The sequence below is a fragment of the Drosophila pseudoobscura genome, chromosome 2 (assembly GCF_009870125.1).
Source record: "Drosophila pseudoobscura strain MV-25-SWS-2005 chromosome 2, UCI_Dpse_MV25, whole genome shotgun sequence".
Lineage (NCBI taxonomy): Eukaryota > Metazoa > Arthropoda > Insecta > Diptera > Drosophilidae > Drosophila > Drosophila pseudoobscura.
This window is the reverse complement of record NC_046679.1, coordinates 3613559-3630170: the sequence shown is the minus strand read 5'-3', so window position 1 is coordinate 3630170 and position 16612 is coordinate 3613559. Positions and strand designations below refer to the sequence as shown.

Sequence of the window (16612 nt, the reverse complement as noted above, 5' to 3'; positions counted from 1 at the left end):
GACCAAGACCGAGACAGAGGCTCATTTAGCCTGCCAGGGACAGGCAATTTGGGACCTGACCCTGACTGCGTCTACGAGTATTTCATGTTGCCATTTTTATCTCGACGGTTTGTGGGTCTTCCTTTCCTTCACCTTCGTCCTCGCCCTCGCCCTCGCTTTCGCTTTCGTCTTCATCTTTTTGCTCCTCCATTATTGTGCTCATTGTCATGTGCGTTTTCCGCACCATTTTCACCTTTTATGCCTCGGTACACAGTTTAAATCATCACGGCAAATTAGACTTAATTACGAAACAACATGTATTCCCACTTAGGCCTCCTCCATCTTCTACGCACATGGCCTCGCATGGGGATAGACATATCCCATGAGAGATGGACAGCTACACGATAAACCTCCATTATAAACCGAACAGGATTCCCTGACATTCACCAATCAATAAATAAAGTGACAAATTAAAGAGCAACTTCCTTCATGGCCACGCGGGCAAGGTCTGTTTCCTGTTTTCCTCCACTTCCTCTTTCTTTGCCTATTAGCTGCCATGCCACTGGCACTTCCATCGTCGGACGGCAGAAAAGCTGCCAACTCATAATTGTAATCAAACTTGACACCTATCAACCATCCTCAACCCAATCTCCTCCTTCTCCTCCTCCTACTGTGTCTGTCCTCCTCTTGTATTGTACGTCCACCCACTATTTAATCGGCTTTCGAGCAACGCCTCAATAACATTTTCATTCTCCCTTTGATGCGGCTGTTGTGCGCTTTATATAGGACTTTGCGGTGGTTAAAGCTCGCCCTCAACCGGTCGGTTGACTCCCTTTTGCGGCTCGGTACTCTTAATTAGGTTTGTGGGCGGCCGTTCAATGTCCGGGGGAAACGTACACTGTAGCTGAAGGAAGACGAGACCCATAGTTAGCCAGTCTAGATTTAGATATTGATAGACGATATAGGTAAAAGACAGTGTCAAGCAACGACTCGGCTTGAATTTCACTTCTGGCCTTGGTGTGAGTACGAATGCTCGAAAGTTCGCCCTCCGTCATTCATATTAAATTATTTCAGTCTGGTTTTTCTTTAATTTCCCTCGTCAAAGATTCATTGGAAAAGTATGATTCACTCTTGGCTGTAAGTTGTGTGTGCTGGAAATCTGTTCGGACGGCCCTCGCCGATAAACGTATTTGCCATCCGCCATGTTGCGTATACGCCGCGTGCACATAATTGACTTAACGTTTTGCGGTGCCACGCAATGCTGCTGATTGTCGGTGGAAGTTGTGGCGGCGTTAAGCTAATTATTAATTAACCCATTAAACAATGAAATCCACTCTGAGAAGCGCCGCGCCGAGCCACATTCACTGGCGGTCACACGCGGCGAATGCGCAATGTGTGTGCCACGATGGTGCGGGTGTGGATGTGCGTCAAAGTTTTCAACTTTAGAGCCCCAAGTCTGAGGAGGCGATTAGCACTAAGAGCAGAGTGCCACTGAGAGCTGAAAGCTTAATGCTCAAATTCAATTTGAGAGCAGTTTGAGAGCAGTCTTCGAGAAGAGTGGCTTCCGTGTGTGTCCTTCCGCCTTTCGCCTAGTCTCGTGCGTCTCTCCGTCTGGTCGTTGGTTTTACGCTTTCTTTCATTTTTGCAGCATCATTACCAACTACTTTGTGGTTTCACTGGCCGTGGCCGACATGCTGGTGGCCCTCTGTGCGATGACATTTAATGCCTCCGTTATGATATCGGGCAAATGGATGTTCGGCTCCATCATGTGCGACATGTGGAACAGCTTTGATGTCTACTTCTCCACGGCCAGCATAATGCACCTCTGCTGCATATCGGTGGACAGGTGAGTGATCCAGACTTTCGCACATTAAAAGGAATAGGAATCTAATTTAAGTTTCCATCCAGGTACTATGCCATTGTCCAGCCACTGGACTATCCGCTCATTATGACGCATCGGCGGGTCGGCTACATGCTCCTGATGGTCTGGTTGTCGCCGGCGCTGCTCTCCTTTCTGCCCATCTGCTCGGGCTGGTACACAACGAGCGAGAACTGGAAGTATCTCAAGTCGAATCCCCATGTGAGTAGAGCACTTTAAGAGGGGGCTATAATGCATTTGATTGCAGTCTGCACACTGTAAATGGAAGAAGCCAATTAAGTAGGTGAATCAATGTGGGAAACCACTTTCTAAGTTCATTCAATTTGATATGGGTTACAGATTGGTTTGAAGTTTAATTTACCGTGCCCTTCCCTGCCGTGCCCTGCCCTACCCCGGACTGCTCTGTGCATTATTTATTCAATTTTCTAGCACATCAAACTAATAGAAAATTCTAATTCAGTTGATATACATTCAGTGTCTGTGTGCGGTATCGACTTTGCATGCATTTTGCATCACATCACACGAGCGTGTGCGCGCACAAACATCAAGATATACCCCATAGACAGATGCTAGCCCCGGGCCCTGTATCCGTCTCAACGGAAATTGATTTATGTTTCTGTGTGGCCGAAGCAGTTTTACGCCTTTCAGGCGCTCAGCCGACAGGTAGCATATTTATTACTCCATTTTATTGGTTTTATCCTACCTACCACATGCTTCGATACTCGGCCCCGCCCAGTCCAAATATTTGCCAACTTCTGAGGGTGCCTATGCAGCCCAATGCCCAATCCTCCGTCAGCTACTCCCCCACTCCTCCTCCAGGTCTCATTGCGCAATAAAAATGCTGATGTAGAAATAAATGTACATAATTCTATTTGGGTATGACTTTGGCACAGGCTGTGCATAATTTTCGCGTCCTGTTCCTGCCTGTTTCTGTCCGTTCTGTCTGTTCTGTGCCTCACCTGTCATGCCTGCTTCTCTGCCTGCCCGCCTGCCGAAGCTCCCCAATGAAAGGCCTTTGCATACATTAGCATTCGAGTTGGGCTTTAATTAGTTTTACTTGTTTATGCTAATAACAAGAAGGCAGGAACATGGTGTCTGTCGGACGGGTGGAACTTCGTCCTTGCCATAAATCTGATTAGATGTCTTCTGGCTGGCCTTTTGTCCTTCCTGGCAGCGCCGTAATGCACGCTGTAATTGAGTTTTTATTGCCGCACTTGGCATTGCAATAATCGCATTACGCATACGCAACGTTGAGCAGCCGCAAGTTGCATTACATTCCATTACTGGATCGCGGGTGATGGGTGTGCTACCCGACCACGTCCACAGCCATTTTGATTTATTGACATTCGAAACGGGCTCTAATTGAGTTGGCTCTCTGACTTGCCCTTCTCTGCTCTGCTTTGCTCTACCAATTTGCCAGATATGCGAATTTAAAGTGAACAAGGCGTATGCCATTGTCAGTTCGTCGATGAGCTTCTGGATACCGGGAATCGTGATGCTGTCGATGTATTATCGCATTTACCAGGAGGCCGACCGGCAGGAGCGTCTCGTGTACAGGTAACCGAACATTGCCAACATTGGCCAAGTGGCCAATTCATTTGCCCAGCGGCAATTAACGCTAATTACTTGTGCGAGCCAGGTCCAAAGTGGCGGCCCTCCTCCTGGAGAAGCATCTGCAGATTAGCCAGATACCCAAGCCACGGCCGAGCATTCAGGTGGAGCAATCGACCATAACGACGATGCGGAGGGAGCGAAAGGCGGCCCGCACTCTGGGCATCATAATGAGCGCGTTCCTCCTCTGCTGGCTGCCCTTCTTCCTATGGTGCGTACAGGACACTTGATACAGTTCCCAATCATTGTGTAATCTCTCCATTTTCTCCATTTTTCGCCGAACAGGTACATCGTCTCGTCCCTCTGCGATAGCTGCATTACCCCGCGTGTCGTGGTGGGCATCCTCTTTTGGATCGGCTACTTCAACTCGGCATTGAACCCCATTATCTATGCATACTTCAATCGCGATTTCAGGGCTGCCTTCAAGAAGACGCTCAAGGTGAGTACGGGTGCGTGGTGGGGGTGGGGTTTGGGTTGGGCGTGGGGGCCATCTATTGAGTAATTTTTACCTGTTTCCGACATTGAGTTATATTCAGTTCAATTCCGCTATTGATTCGGCCCCACCATTACCACTGAATTCTCTGCACACCCGTCCTAGACTTAGTTAAGAGCTCCAGCGACTGCTGCAACGACCAAGGACGGGGACAGCCACACGGCCACGGCCACGAGAATGAGAATGCGAATGCGAGTGAGAAGTACAACAGCCACATCGAGAAGAGCCACCGCCATAGGGGCGCACATTTTGGTAGCTACGAGTACCTATTGTATCTCCTGCAGCCACATTGGCCCATAAGTAGTAAGCCAAGTAGCTCGACTTGGAAGCGTAGAAAGAGTAGCGTACTTATTAGATATTGCTATGGCTGCTTGAAAGAAAATCTCATCAAATTCTATTCCATTTTTGCCTGAAGAACAATCTCTGCACGTGCTCTGTCTGCCTCTTTGCCTGCTTTTGACTGCCTTTGACATACTCTCGCTCCTTCATATCGAAAGCCAGCTCCTGGCTCCGGGGTTCTGCCTGGAAACAGGATGTACTGCCTGGAGTCGGTCTAACGCTTTAGCTCTCCAATCGCTCAACATCTTGCTTACCTTTCTCTCTATCTCTCTCTCTCTCTCTCTCTGTATTTCTTCCATGCACAGCTGGGGCTTTCTTTGCTGATTCGTTGCCTCATGCCCGACAAAAGCTAAACGCGCCCGAGTATGCAATAGAAAGCATAAAATGTAATATTTAAATTAAAAGCAAAAGCTCTTCTCCACTTGTATATGTATGAGTATGCACACTAACACACCAACACCCTCTCACACACTCACTTGCCCGCCACCAGCAGCCGCAACAACACCAACAACACCTTCCACACACACACAAAAATGTATGAAACACAAATATCTGATGATGAAATGTTATTTTTCCTGGCTCTTTTTTATTCCTTTCCTTTCGAAAAAATGTCCCCTTTTGTGCCACACTTTGACACACACACACGCACATGCACCCACACAGTTACCCAAAGGGTCGCACACAAACACACACAGGACTATGGTCATGGGATCCCTTTTTTCTACGAATATCCGGTCTTTCACTTTGTTTAGCATTTTCATACCCTTCAATTCTAAGGGCATTATGATTTGGTAATCATTGTTTTGGTTTCTACTGAGTATGTAGATTAATGTTTGTGATTCTTGATCATATTTCATGGTCGACTCGATATAGTCTTGTCCGTCTGTATGTTTTATGTATATGATCAATGCTCATCTATCCTTTTCCTGCACAGATCTATCTTAATATGCAGTCAATCTGTCCTGCAACTCTTCTCACTTTCTGAAATACGAACTAGTGCCAACCAAAATCAATTAGATCCACAGGAGAACCCATATAATACACTATAGTATCAATAAGGGATCTGCAAGGGTATCAACTGTTTCGCCTCCCGAATGTTGTCTTTCATTTTGAGTTTAGCATTTTTTCTGTGTATTTTTGTTTGTCCTTTTTCGCCATTTTTGGGTTTTTCTTTGTTTTTTGTGTAAAACCAAATTGTCACAGACATGTGCCGCCGCCACCACTCGCTCACAAAGTCTTCATCTATCCGCTTGCTCTCTGCCCCTGCCTATGCCACCCCTGTCGACTGTCGCCCGCCTGCTCGTTCGTGCCTCTCGTCGTGTCCCGTCCCGTCCCGTCCCCAACGTCGTTTGCCTATGCTTAACCTTTAAGTACTGTTACTACATATACTCGTCCAAAGTAGTAAGCCACGTCTCTGTGGCAGCTCTATTAACTTATAACACATCTAATACACATACCATATCTGCGGACTATGTCCTGGCCAGAGTTCCAGGCACTGCTCCTTCACCAATCTCATTGCGGACTTGTGCGTATGTGTCTCTGCTTTTCTCTTCCCCATAGAGCTGCTGCTCCTATGCGTTCATCGATTGTCGCCCCAGCCACCGGAGGGGCGGCCGGGATCTGGACTTTGGCGGCCCCAGCAGGAGGGGGACCAACGGGGCCAGGGTCGGCTCTGGATCGGCCGAAATGCCCAACTGTATGAACTCAACGGCCTCCTCGGAGATACACATGGGTGTAATGCGAGCTCGCCAGTACGCCGTCAATGTGACACCCACCACGGATGCCCAGCAGCAGTTGCATCCTCTCTACACCAACTAGTCTCCCTGGGATGCTCCTCCGCCTCTGTGTGCGTAGTGTGTGTACATATATGATTGTGTAGTTGTCGCTAGGTGCAAAGCTATTGCCAGATTGAAAAATTAATCACAAATTCCCACACACACTGCATCGGCAGGAATTCCCAGAATTTAAACAGAAGCTACAACAAGAACAAAACGACAATCCCACAGATAAAAAGTCAGCCTTCAAAGGGTGCAACAGCAAAAAATTCACAAGGAAATACAGATAGAAATATTTCGACATGAAAAAGAGCAAGGAATTCCATAAAGCATTCAGTAAGCATTCAGTTGACATTTAGAGAAACACAAGTGAATATACGAGTATATGTAAAATATGATATTGTATGTTTGATATACGTATATTTAGAGCTAGTTGTTTACCTATAGAATATATGAGGGTGTGGAAAAGGAATGCAATTACAGTAAAAAACAAAAAAAAAACAAAATTGTAGGCAAATATTTGGTTAGAACTTGAATTTAATTTGATATTTCTCAAAGAAATGATTTACTTTTGAACTGTTTTGAACTCCTTTTCGTTATACATTCGAATGATCTTGTTCATAGAACTAAAACCAAAGAAACATACATACTATATAGATGAGTGTCATATGCTATATAACCACATACTATAATCATACAAATATGCATATATAGAGAGAGCCCTGAGCAAAACTAACATAATCATATCCATTGGGTCTATTAGCCACTCTGCTCTGCTCTGTCGTTAGTACCTAGTAGCTGCCGGACTTCAAGTCTCTCACAAATGTTGTATGTAGTGCAAAGCCACATAAATAAGGAGTATACTCATATGAACTATAGCTACCTTTACCTCTACCTTTACCTTTATTTTTACCTGCTGATGCAACTGTCGATACAAGATACGAGATACAAGGTATTGTATGTAGATGCAATTGACATTCATAGAACTGTTCTGTAGACCTCTCTAGCCCCCCATGCCAGCCGTTGTTCTGTTGCCTAGACAATCTTACTGAAAGCACACACAATACACTTATCGCTCATTCTGGGCCTGGTTTACTCTCGCTTTCGGCCACAACTGTAACTGCCACGCCCCTGGGCCACACTCCCACCCCGAATTTGTCATCGCCGTTCGGCGTCGCTCGTCGCCCCCATAAATCAAAGGGAGTTCAGCGGGGTTCAGCATAGAACAAACAAGAAATTGGCTGGAATTGTTTGTCTAAAATATTAAATCGTTCCAAATACGAATACAAGCAAACGCTCACTTTTTTCCTGCGATTCATAGTCATTATTTAAAGCGCCGGCTTAAGAGCTCACTGCTGTCGACAAATTGGCAACCGTCCGGCCCTCTCTTTCGGATTCGGAATGACTACGGGGTATATTATAGGTAGTATTTTCCCTTCCCTCCGTGTCTGCCCGTCTGCCCGTCCGCCCGTACGACAGTCTTGTCAATATTTGCTTTATTTAACTTTCGGCGCTTTTTGTTTAAACTGAAAAACGCCACGGCATAAGTTTGCCGTCAGCAACGCCGATAACATTCGAAATGTAGCCAAATATTGTTAGCTAAATTAATGTTAAATGAGCAAACGAAGGGGCGGGCAGGGATAGAACGACTGGGAGATACTCTCAGACAAAAGAGTTTTAATTATTTCATTGCCGCATTGCTACTGTTGTTGAGTCACGTGCCTGATTGCGATGTCGTGTAAATGCCAGCCCGAAAGATTTCCAGGTGCATTGTCCTGAGAAAAGCATTGCATCCGTTGAGGAAATACAAAGCATACGAGTACGAGTATACCTGATTGAATAAATATACAAAAAAGTGAGCCTAAAATAGGAAGCAATCTTAGGGTATCACCAGGTGTACGGCACACGTGTCGGGCAGTTGGTTAATCAACTGCTTCGAACGGCAAAAAGCGTCATAAACAATATGTAGCTATACGATTTAGTTGAACAGCAAATTGGCATGTCAACTGACGGTAGGAGGCATGTGACTTTTGGTTATAAATAAATAAATTAAACAAACGCTGGAGGAGAAAATTAAATAACTAAATGATGATAGCTGCTAGTCGACTCATTCCGTGATCCAGTCCCAGATAACTTTCGCACATCCCAAACGAAGAGATATGATATCTCATGTGGACCGTGCATGACTTTGCTCCAGCGCCTCTATCCTAACGTTACTGACTGATTCATTTCATTTCTACATTTTATTGTACCTTTATGACAATGAGTGCGGCTATTTGAAATACAATTTACCTAAGCTTTGACCGTGTCTGTAATTGTATATATGTATGTATGTAGATCTGTGTGTGTAGAAGATTGTATCCCTAAATCTATCGTGTGTATCTTGTGTGTAGCCAATAGATGTCACACAAAATAATAAATAAAGAATAAACAAGAAGCCAAAACAGAAACAGAATCGCTATCAAATAAATGTCCAAGAGAAACGTTGAGCTAAAGCTTACAATATTTTGTAATGAAATTACAAATTGTGAGCAATAATAATAATGGTAAAATAATTGTTAGAAATACTCGTATCCGTGTGTATTATTGATGTGTACAATATGTGGTGGGAAGGCATTAAAACCGGAGAACGGCAGACCACATTATTGCAATAAGTAATTACCAATAAATGTGCAAACTTGTAGAATTATACGTAACTCTGTGGCCCTGTGGCCCGTTAAATATGTAATACAAATATTATTGTACGCGGAGGAAACGTGGTAGCGAACGGGTACGAACGTCAGAATGTTAATTAATTTGTGGAAAATACGAGTATATACAAATCTGTTGGTGGCTGCGATTGTCGATTGTGGGTCAATTTTCGGAATCGGAGCTGAGATACCTTCCAAGTTTCACAAGCGGGAGAACCGAGGGACAAACTCTCTCTCGCGCTCTCTCGACTTGGGTAAATGTTAACAAGCGTTTTGTCAGTGGAAACTATATTATATTATATATATATTTATTATACAAAGGGAAATGATATGCATGTACATATGTATGTATGTATGTATGTATTGTATGTATTGTATGTGGTGTACCCGTGTACGAGTACATTCAAGAAATGAAGCAATTACAATCGTATGGAATAAAGTAATAATAATAAAAAGGTTCAAAACATCAAGTGTGTTGTGCTCTTTCATTCTTTTCACTCTACTCGTTACACCCATCCACACGAAGATCTTCATTTCTGCTCAGGTAGAGATGCGACAGGTGGGGCAGAAGCCGTGTGGTGCCCCTCGTTATGAGTGATTGTTATTGCTATACGTATCTCTAAACTTTTTTTGTATTAACTGATATGCATTGTAGACTCTGAGAAATTTACGGCCCATCATTCGTCCGACGATAAGCCAAGCAGCGAAATAGAAAAAAGAAAACAGGGGAAAATAATATTAGTACAGGAAATTGATTTGAATTGAGTCGAATCGCTCACCTTTCTTTCGCCGCCTTGAAGGACTTCTTGCGCTGCTTGAGACACACGTCCTGGGCGGCATCTGGATTGGGCAGATCGCTGGGCGATATCATGGTTATGTTATCCGGATGGCAGAAGAGGGCAATAGAGTGCCTGCCCCGAGACCGTACCGACTCCTGTTCAGGCACAACGACGCGGTGTTGCTACATTGAAAATAGATCAAAATCCACATTAGCTGGGAACATTTATTTAGTCCATCGGTTGGGCAAGGCTTACCAAGGCGGGATAGCGATCCTGGGTCCAAGTGTTCAGGATTTGGCCGCAGTTGACCAGAATGGAGCCGGGCAAATGGCCAACGCGATGCCATTTTTCACTGCCGGGCAGCTTCACCTCCAGGCCACCCTCCGAGTCCTGGGCCAGCAGAGTAAACGTGCCGTAGTCCACATGTGGGGGGCAGGTGATGACAGCTCCGTTTCCAAGCTTGTGCTCGAAGACCTGGCCATTGGGCCCGTCCAGCTCATTGAGCTCGGCTTCGTCGCGGGGATTGTTCTCGGGACGGAAGTCCGGCTGGTTGGACAGACAGCGCTGGTAGCTGTAGAGGCAGCGTCCCCTGATGGAGTCGTTCTGGCCGGGCTCGTCGTCCACGATCGGGGGGTAGTAGAGCATTCGCAAGGAGGTCATGTTGTCGTGGTCGCCGGACAGCATGTGTGAGTGCTTTTCGAGGAAGAACGTGGTCGGAATGTCCAGGGAGACGGCCAGCGACTGCAGAATGAAGCTGGCCAACGCCTTGAAGTCCGTGGCCAGTGTGCTGATGTGGTCCGCGAATCCCGGCAGCGGCTCTTCTGGCAGATTCTGGGCATTCAGTGTGCAAATGTTGAATGCGTGACGCAGCTCGGGGGCACCGGGCTTCCCGGCGTACCGATCCTGGCCGCGACTCACATAGCCATGCTTGTCGCCATCTGTGCGGATGTAGTGCTGCTTGACGTCCGGCGGTAGGTCCACAAAATCATCCAAATGATCCCAGGCAGTCTTAAGCTGAAAGCAGACAATAATTAGAGCTCGCTGAGCGATGATGTATGATGGCGTCGCGTCGCTTACCTTCTCGTCGGATATGCCATGGTTGACCAGCAGAGCCATACCCTTCTCGGACAGGGCCTTTTTCAGCTGGTGGCCCACGCGATTGACCACAGACTTGACAGGCACCTCCTCAATGCCTGGAAAATACAACAAAGGAGAAAATAAGCACGATTAGCTGGCGTGGGAATGGCCAGCGGAACCTACACTTAATCGTCAATTGTTTTACGAGTTCTTGGAAATACAAGTATCACCGCTAGCTGGCAATCTTAAAGTACGGGTAATGGCCGTGTGTTTATGGCACACCTACACACATATATGGAACACCTGCCATAAATAACCGACTCTCGGGCACTCGAATGCTTTAAATGATTTGAATGTCACGGCTTGCCCATTGAGAAGCGTGGCTGAGCAGCTTTCCACGTGCCGCTTACCCAACACAACGTAAGCGTCCCGTCCAGCAGTCGAATCGCCTTAGACAATCATCCCCCCCACCCCGAAAGACCCCACAGCTGGCGGCACACTTTCATTGCCGTGCCACACAAAAAGGCAAGAAAGCAATAAAGGTAGTAAATGCAATCAATTTCAATGCGAGCGGATGGCGTTGCCGATAATGGCCACGACGGTGTGGCAGTATGGCAGTGTGCGCAGCGGAAAATTAAATAGAAAATAGAAAATGCAAGGAAAACCGCAGCGGAAGTCCATTCCGCCATTCAGCACGCGACCCTGCCGTGCCAGAGCCCGCCCCAGATACTCGTCACTTTTTTATCTGGAAGTGTCTGCTCTTCAAGATATCAACTGTGGGGTTTTCCCCATGAGCCTTCCCCATGAGGCCTTCGACAGCCCTCTTCCCTCTGGCTTCTACTTTCGATCGCTATGAATGAATGCACGGTGAATGCAAAACAATTATGTCCATACATATGTATATCCCACCTATGGGGGGTACACACAGGGCGTAGGGGACATCTATTTTTAGGTTCCCACGTTAGAGCTGGAGCTAGAGCTTCAGCTAGAGCTTTCAGCCCATGACGCACTCTTTCACATACTCGGAAGGCTGATAAGCGATTTCAGTATCAGAATTTCACAGTTAATAACAATTACGTTGTGTTGCGTTCCAGTTCTTATCACTGAGTGTACTGTCGCCAGGCGGCAATTGCTGGGAAGTGCTCTTCCCCCTCCACTGCCCGCTTACAGATGGGAGGCATTGAAAGCCCCCCAGAGTCAGAGCCCAGATGATGTTCCGAATAATGATGATGATGAGGCACAGGGAGGTCAGTCGGCCGATGAATTGAATGAATTCAATTGACGACACAACATATCGCCTTTCGTTTTCATTAGAAGTCGGTCCAGTTGTATTTTTAAGGTTTTATAATTTAGTTTTTGTTGTTTTCTGCTGGTGTGCGGTTTCTGTTTGCATGCAATTCAATTAGGCGCCAATTGGGATGCGAGTCGCTTTTCAATTTGCCATTTTCAATTGCCACAGATGCCACATTCGCGTACATGTACATGTAGTACGAGTTGTTAGTGCTAACTTGTTGCTAATTTAGCTAATTGAGTCAGTAGAATAGCAACTGAATACGAGTAGTTTCCCCCCCTCCCCCCAATGGGGAGGCCAATTCGTTTGAAGATCATCTCGACTCGCAGTCGTGGAACGCAGCCAAAGAGCACTACACACACAAAAACAGAAATTTCTCGACTCTGTTTGCTTTCCAAATGCTTTTGGCATGGGCACTCGTATTGGTACATCTTTTCTGTTTACGTATTGTACAATTCAATCGTTGAAAATTGATTGGCTTTTATGCATTTATGGCCAGCCATCAACTTTCAGTCGTGCTCTAGGCATTCCCTTTGTCTGTAATTGAATTGCTTCTATGGTTCTAATAAGTTCCATTCAAGGTACATACGTATGTATCATTGGAAAACACTCATCAAGAAGATTGGTTCTGCAAATAGATTTAACCGCTCGCCAAGCGAAAAACCCAAATTTCATTGGCCGGCAATTTTTAATTCATTATTTATAGACCTATTTGCTATCGAAACATATATAGTATATCGCTATTATGGCAGCAATTTAGTTGCGGAATTTTGCAGAGGAGTATGGCCGTGCAGTGGCTATAATTTATTTATAGCAAACTGAATTGCGGGCCAGGAAAAGTGGTTTTCCCTGCATGGGGCAGAATGGTTTGCAGATGGAAATAATAATTCCAATGGCATTGAGAACACAAAAGTCAACGGCATCGAAGAAGGTAATTTGTCTGGCAGGCAGGCAGTAAACAGAATACAGAATACTACTCATATTTGTACCTATCAATAAAGCTTAGCATCAATTTGGAGCCGCAAAACGTTGAGTGTGAAAAATAAGCGCAAAATGATGGTTGAAGGCTTCCGTGCTGTTTGGGCAGCTGTCAGATACGCTGAGAACTCAATTCATTCTAAATTTTGTGGATCACATTAACATAGGGTCAGGAGAAAACGCGCAGAAGTCTGGCCAGCAGCAGAGAGACGAGCCAATACCAAGCGCCAGGCACGTCAGCTTCAACAACCGAGAATCAACAGGTTTAAGCTGGTTTCAATCGGTTGCAGAGCCACTTAATATGCTCGCAGTGTTGGGTTTTTTTTTGGTAGTGTTTTTATGGCATTTATTTGTCAAGTGGGAAGTGGCCCAATGCGGTAGCCGAGTCGATGTCTGATGACGTGCCAGGGATTCACTTGACCAAATGCGTCAGTGTCCCCAAAACTGTTCACTGAGAGAATTCCAGCCGGGAAATACTACCCAAGCAAACAAACAACTCCCCTTGTCGACTGGCCTCCAGTGCAGGTCTCACAACACCGCACAATTATGTTCAACAAAATCAGGTTTCGTAACACAAATAAATGTAAATACACGCACTGTGATGATGCGTTTTGTTTGAGTTTCCGCACTGCTCGCATGTCGCTCCATTTTGGGGGACCAACGAAAAAATTCCACAACCACTCCACTCTATAATCATATACATATGTATGTACATATATACGAGTGTGTATGTATCGTAGTTCAAAAACCTTTCCAAGTTGGAGCCAAGCAAAACAAAACTAAATAAAACAAGAAATATCCAATTGAAGTTCCGATGACATCAAAACACACCGAGACAATGATTAAATTGTTGTTTGAGGGTCAATGGCTCTGATCTGTGATGGTTTTTCGGTGCTTGAAAGAGATAGAAGGTCAATAGTGATTGAGACAGAGGTACTTCTGGTCCGTTCTATCACAAGAACCATTCATCTAGAATTGCAAGCTCGACAATCAACAAAAATACAGAAAAATTACAAATATATCTGTTTCCTGGAATCAATGTTTATTCATTCCCCGAATATGAGCATGTTTTGTACCATATCTATGACGATGACTGTAAAGTCTTCGGCAATACCTAAGTATGTATATATGTAGAGATTCTATCTCGCTAGCTTGTAAATCACATTTGCATTATTCATCTTTTCGTCTGTTCGCAAAAGGGTCCCAGGTGCAGGTGTCAGTTGCACAAGTCAATAATTACTTTCAATTAACTACGACGTTGCTTGAACTCCACAAAAACACCACGAAACACGGCGAAATCTAATCACTGCAATTAAGGGAGAGGAGAGCCATGGACGGATCACGCACACCGCACAGTCACCCAAAACAGTGGACAGATGACTCAGTCGGCAGCGGCAGCAGCAGTAGCAGCTGAGATTGTAGTTAATTACCGGAATGCTACGAAGGCTATGAAGCTCTGAACTGCCTTGAGTCCAGAGGGATACCACACAATTAGTGGAATTTTACTAGAATGTTGCACTCGACGTTCACGTGTTAATGGCCACTTCGCATTCAGTGACTCTATTCGGTTATGGGACATTTCAACAGCGGTATTCAACGAATGGACTAGAATCTGCCCCTGGGAAGAGGTAGAAGTACTCACCACAGTGTGCCAGATCGATGATCGGCACTACGCTGCGCGATAGGAGCGTATCCAGCTTGTCGTCACTTGATTTTGTCTTCAGCATTTTGTTTGTGGTGGTGATGCTGTTGTCGATGAGGGTGTGTATCTGTCAGATGTATGGCTTTCCTTGCTCCTCTACTTCTAGAGTTCTTTGGTTTCAGTTCTGGTGAGCACTTTATCTGGAGAGCCCCTGGAGACAGAGCCGATCGATCCCCAACCCCAACCGGAGAGGAGTGGAGAGCACAGTGCACTTTCAGCGCCGTCGACTGACTAAATAGAACTGAATGGCGAGGCGAAGAGAACTTGATTATTATTTTGGTTATTATTCGTTTGCTGATCGGGTTGATTGTGGATTTTCAGTTTTCTGGCGAATATAAAAACAAATACTAAAATCACGCATTCGAGGGTTTATTGTTTTTGTTTTTGTTTGAATAGATCGTGTGTTTGTGTTTGGGTTTTTTTTGTGTGTTTCAATCGAACGAATATTCTGGCGGTCGGTCAGGCATTAGTGACGCCAAAAGAGGCGGCAACTGGTGGGAGACACCCACCGAATTCGGAACGGCCGGGGGACTGGGAGTGGGAAGGGCGCGTGTCGGATCGATTCGATATATTGAATTTTAGTAGCGATCGGGGCGCGCTTCTTCAACGGACTGACTTGGCTCTCTCTCTTCAACGACTGCGCGCTGCCGTATGCCGTATGCCGTATCTCACCTGACAGTTGAACGATTCTGCGTCAGTTTACGATTATATTTTGCAAAAAGCCAAGCCAACAACTGATTGTGTGTGTGTGTGTGTGGGGTGGGGGATACTCACTGTACACTGTACTCTGTCTCTGTCCCTCTGTCTGCTTGTGCGTCGCAATTAGATAAAATTTAATCAAATCAAAATTTGTGATAACTAAATTAGCACTTGTACTTGTGTGTGTGTCTGTACTCGTCAGTACTTGCGAGTACATTGCCAACGAAAGGTGAGACTATCTCCACAGCCAAAGAGCTCGGTGCTCAAACACAGGTAGCACCGTACCAGTCTGAGTCTCAGTTCGCTTTTGCAATATTTGCGATGGCCATTAACGTGAACGTGGCTCAGGTACGCTGTCTCCTGTTGCTGTGTGGGTATGAAAAGGCTGGCCAACTACTCTCCCAGACACACTCACACACACACACACACGCACACACGCACACTTATGCCATGATATGTATCTGGCAGATCTCGTTTAACGGACTCAGGTGTGAGCCTTCATGCATTTCACCCCTTGGCTCGGCTTAGCTGGCCAGCTGTTTTTTTTGTAGAGCGTCTCTGCCTCTGTCTGTTTCTGTTGCCAGGCGGGCTGTCGGCTGTCGGCTGTCGTTCAGGAAATGCCAGATGAGCCACAGCCAAAGAGCAAAGTCTGGGCAAAGTCTGAATCTGCCCTGCGCGTCTCTGAGTCGGGGATACGGATCGTGGATCGTGGGTCGTGGGGGAAATACGAGCTTGTATGAAAGGCCCCGCCGATCATGAGTAAGCATTTGGTGGCAACAGCATGAAATTTCGCCTTGCCTTTCAATGCAACACGAAAAAAAACCAAACAATATTTATTTTTTACCCGCCTATTCAGCTGAAATTGTGATTTATATCGCAGTTTTGTTTATTTTCTTTTTTAAATCTTGTAGGGGCTTACAGTGGAAACTCGCTTTCTTTTTTCGCACAGGTTTCGCTTTTCATCGAACGAACCCCAGGCCGCGGATTAGTTAGTCAATTTTTGTATCTCTTTCTGGTGGTTTTTTTGCACACTTTCCATCATTTTGTAACACACTCGCGAATTTAACCTAGATGCAGATACACAGATACACCTGAACGACGCGGACGGGTGCAGAGAAACAGAAAGAACGCTGAAAACCAGGCCAAAAACTTCCGCTCGTTTTTTGGCACGCTGTTACCAATTTGGATTTAATATTTAACTCAAACTCTGAAAGAACAGTGTTTTCAAAAAGAAATGTTTTGGGGAACACACAACAAACAATTAGACGCGCGGCGGGGGAAAAAGTGTCGAATCGAAAATGTTGGGGCGGCTAAGGTTAA

The 16612-nt window shown here is 45.5% G+C and overlaps 2 protein-coding genes across 7 annotated transcripts in view; one reads left to right on the top strand and one right to left on the bottom strand.

Moving 5' to 3' along the window:
• The window catches only part of Octbeta1R (Octopamine beta1 receptor), a 25162-nt gene extending 15989 nt beyond the window's left edge, over positions 1 to 9173 (top strand). For 2 of the 5 annotated variants that reach the window (XM_015183243.2, XM_001357825.5), the window contains exons 3-8: positions 1628 to 1825; positions 1888 to 2059; positions 3279 to 3415; positions 3498 to 3680; positions 3755 to 3908; positions 5862 to 9173. In XM_015183243.2, coding sequence (XP_015038729.1) covers positions 1628 to 1825; positions 1888 to 2059; positions 3279 to 3415; positions 3498 to 3680; positions 3755 to 3908; positions 5862 to 6119 — 1102 coding nt within the window. In that variant the 3' untranslated portion in view covers positions 6120 to 9173. Of the gene's footprint in view, positions 1 to 1627; positions 1826 to 1887; positions 2060 to 3278; positions 3416 to 3497; positions 3681 to 3754; positions 3909 to 4067; positions 4982 to 5861 lie in introns of those variants that run through there. The other 3 variants (XR_001451550.2, XR_004469745.1, XM_033381693.1) reach the window with 3 other exon arrangements.
• On the bottom strand, positions 9093 to 16612 carry LOC4800617 (gibberellin 20 oxidase 1). Of its 2 annotated transcripts, none has more exons than XM_001357824.5 (6): positions 16212 to 16612; positions 14534 to 14834; positions 10623 to 10738; positions 9801 to 10559; positions 9546 to 9727; positions 9093 to 9424 (listed from the first exon to the last, which is right to left on the bottom strand). In XM_001357824.5, exons 2-6 carry the CDS (start codon positions 14616 to 14618, stop codon positions 9355 to 9357), a joined length of 1212 nt encoding a protein of 403 aa, XP_001357861.1. In that variant the 5' UTR covers positions 14619 to 14834; positions 16212 to 16612; the 3' UTR covers positions 9093 to 9354. The 2 variants fall into 2 exon arrangements, with proteins under 2 accessions (XP_001357861.1, XP_033237604.1); XM_033381713.1 differs by lacking the exon at positions 16212 to 16612 and adding an exon at positions 15368 to 15670.

Bases quoted from the DNA above. Each gene is read 5' to 3' on its own strand.
- LOC4800617 (XM_001357824.5), bottom strand. From the start codon at position 14,618: ATGCTGAAGACAAAATCAAGTGACGACAAGCTGGATACGCTCCTATCG. The intron at 9,728-9,800 runs GTAAGCCTTGCC...TTTTCAATGTAG, and splicing joins AGGATCGCTATCCCGCCTTG to CAACACCGCGTCGTTGTGCC. The intron at 9,425-9,545 runs GTGAGCGATTCG...TAAATTTCTCAG, and splicing joins TTCAAGGCGGCGAAAGAAAG to AGTCTACAATGCATATCAGT.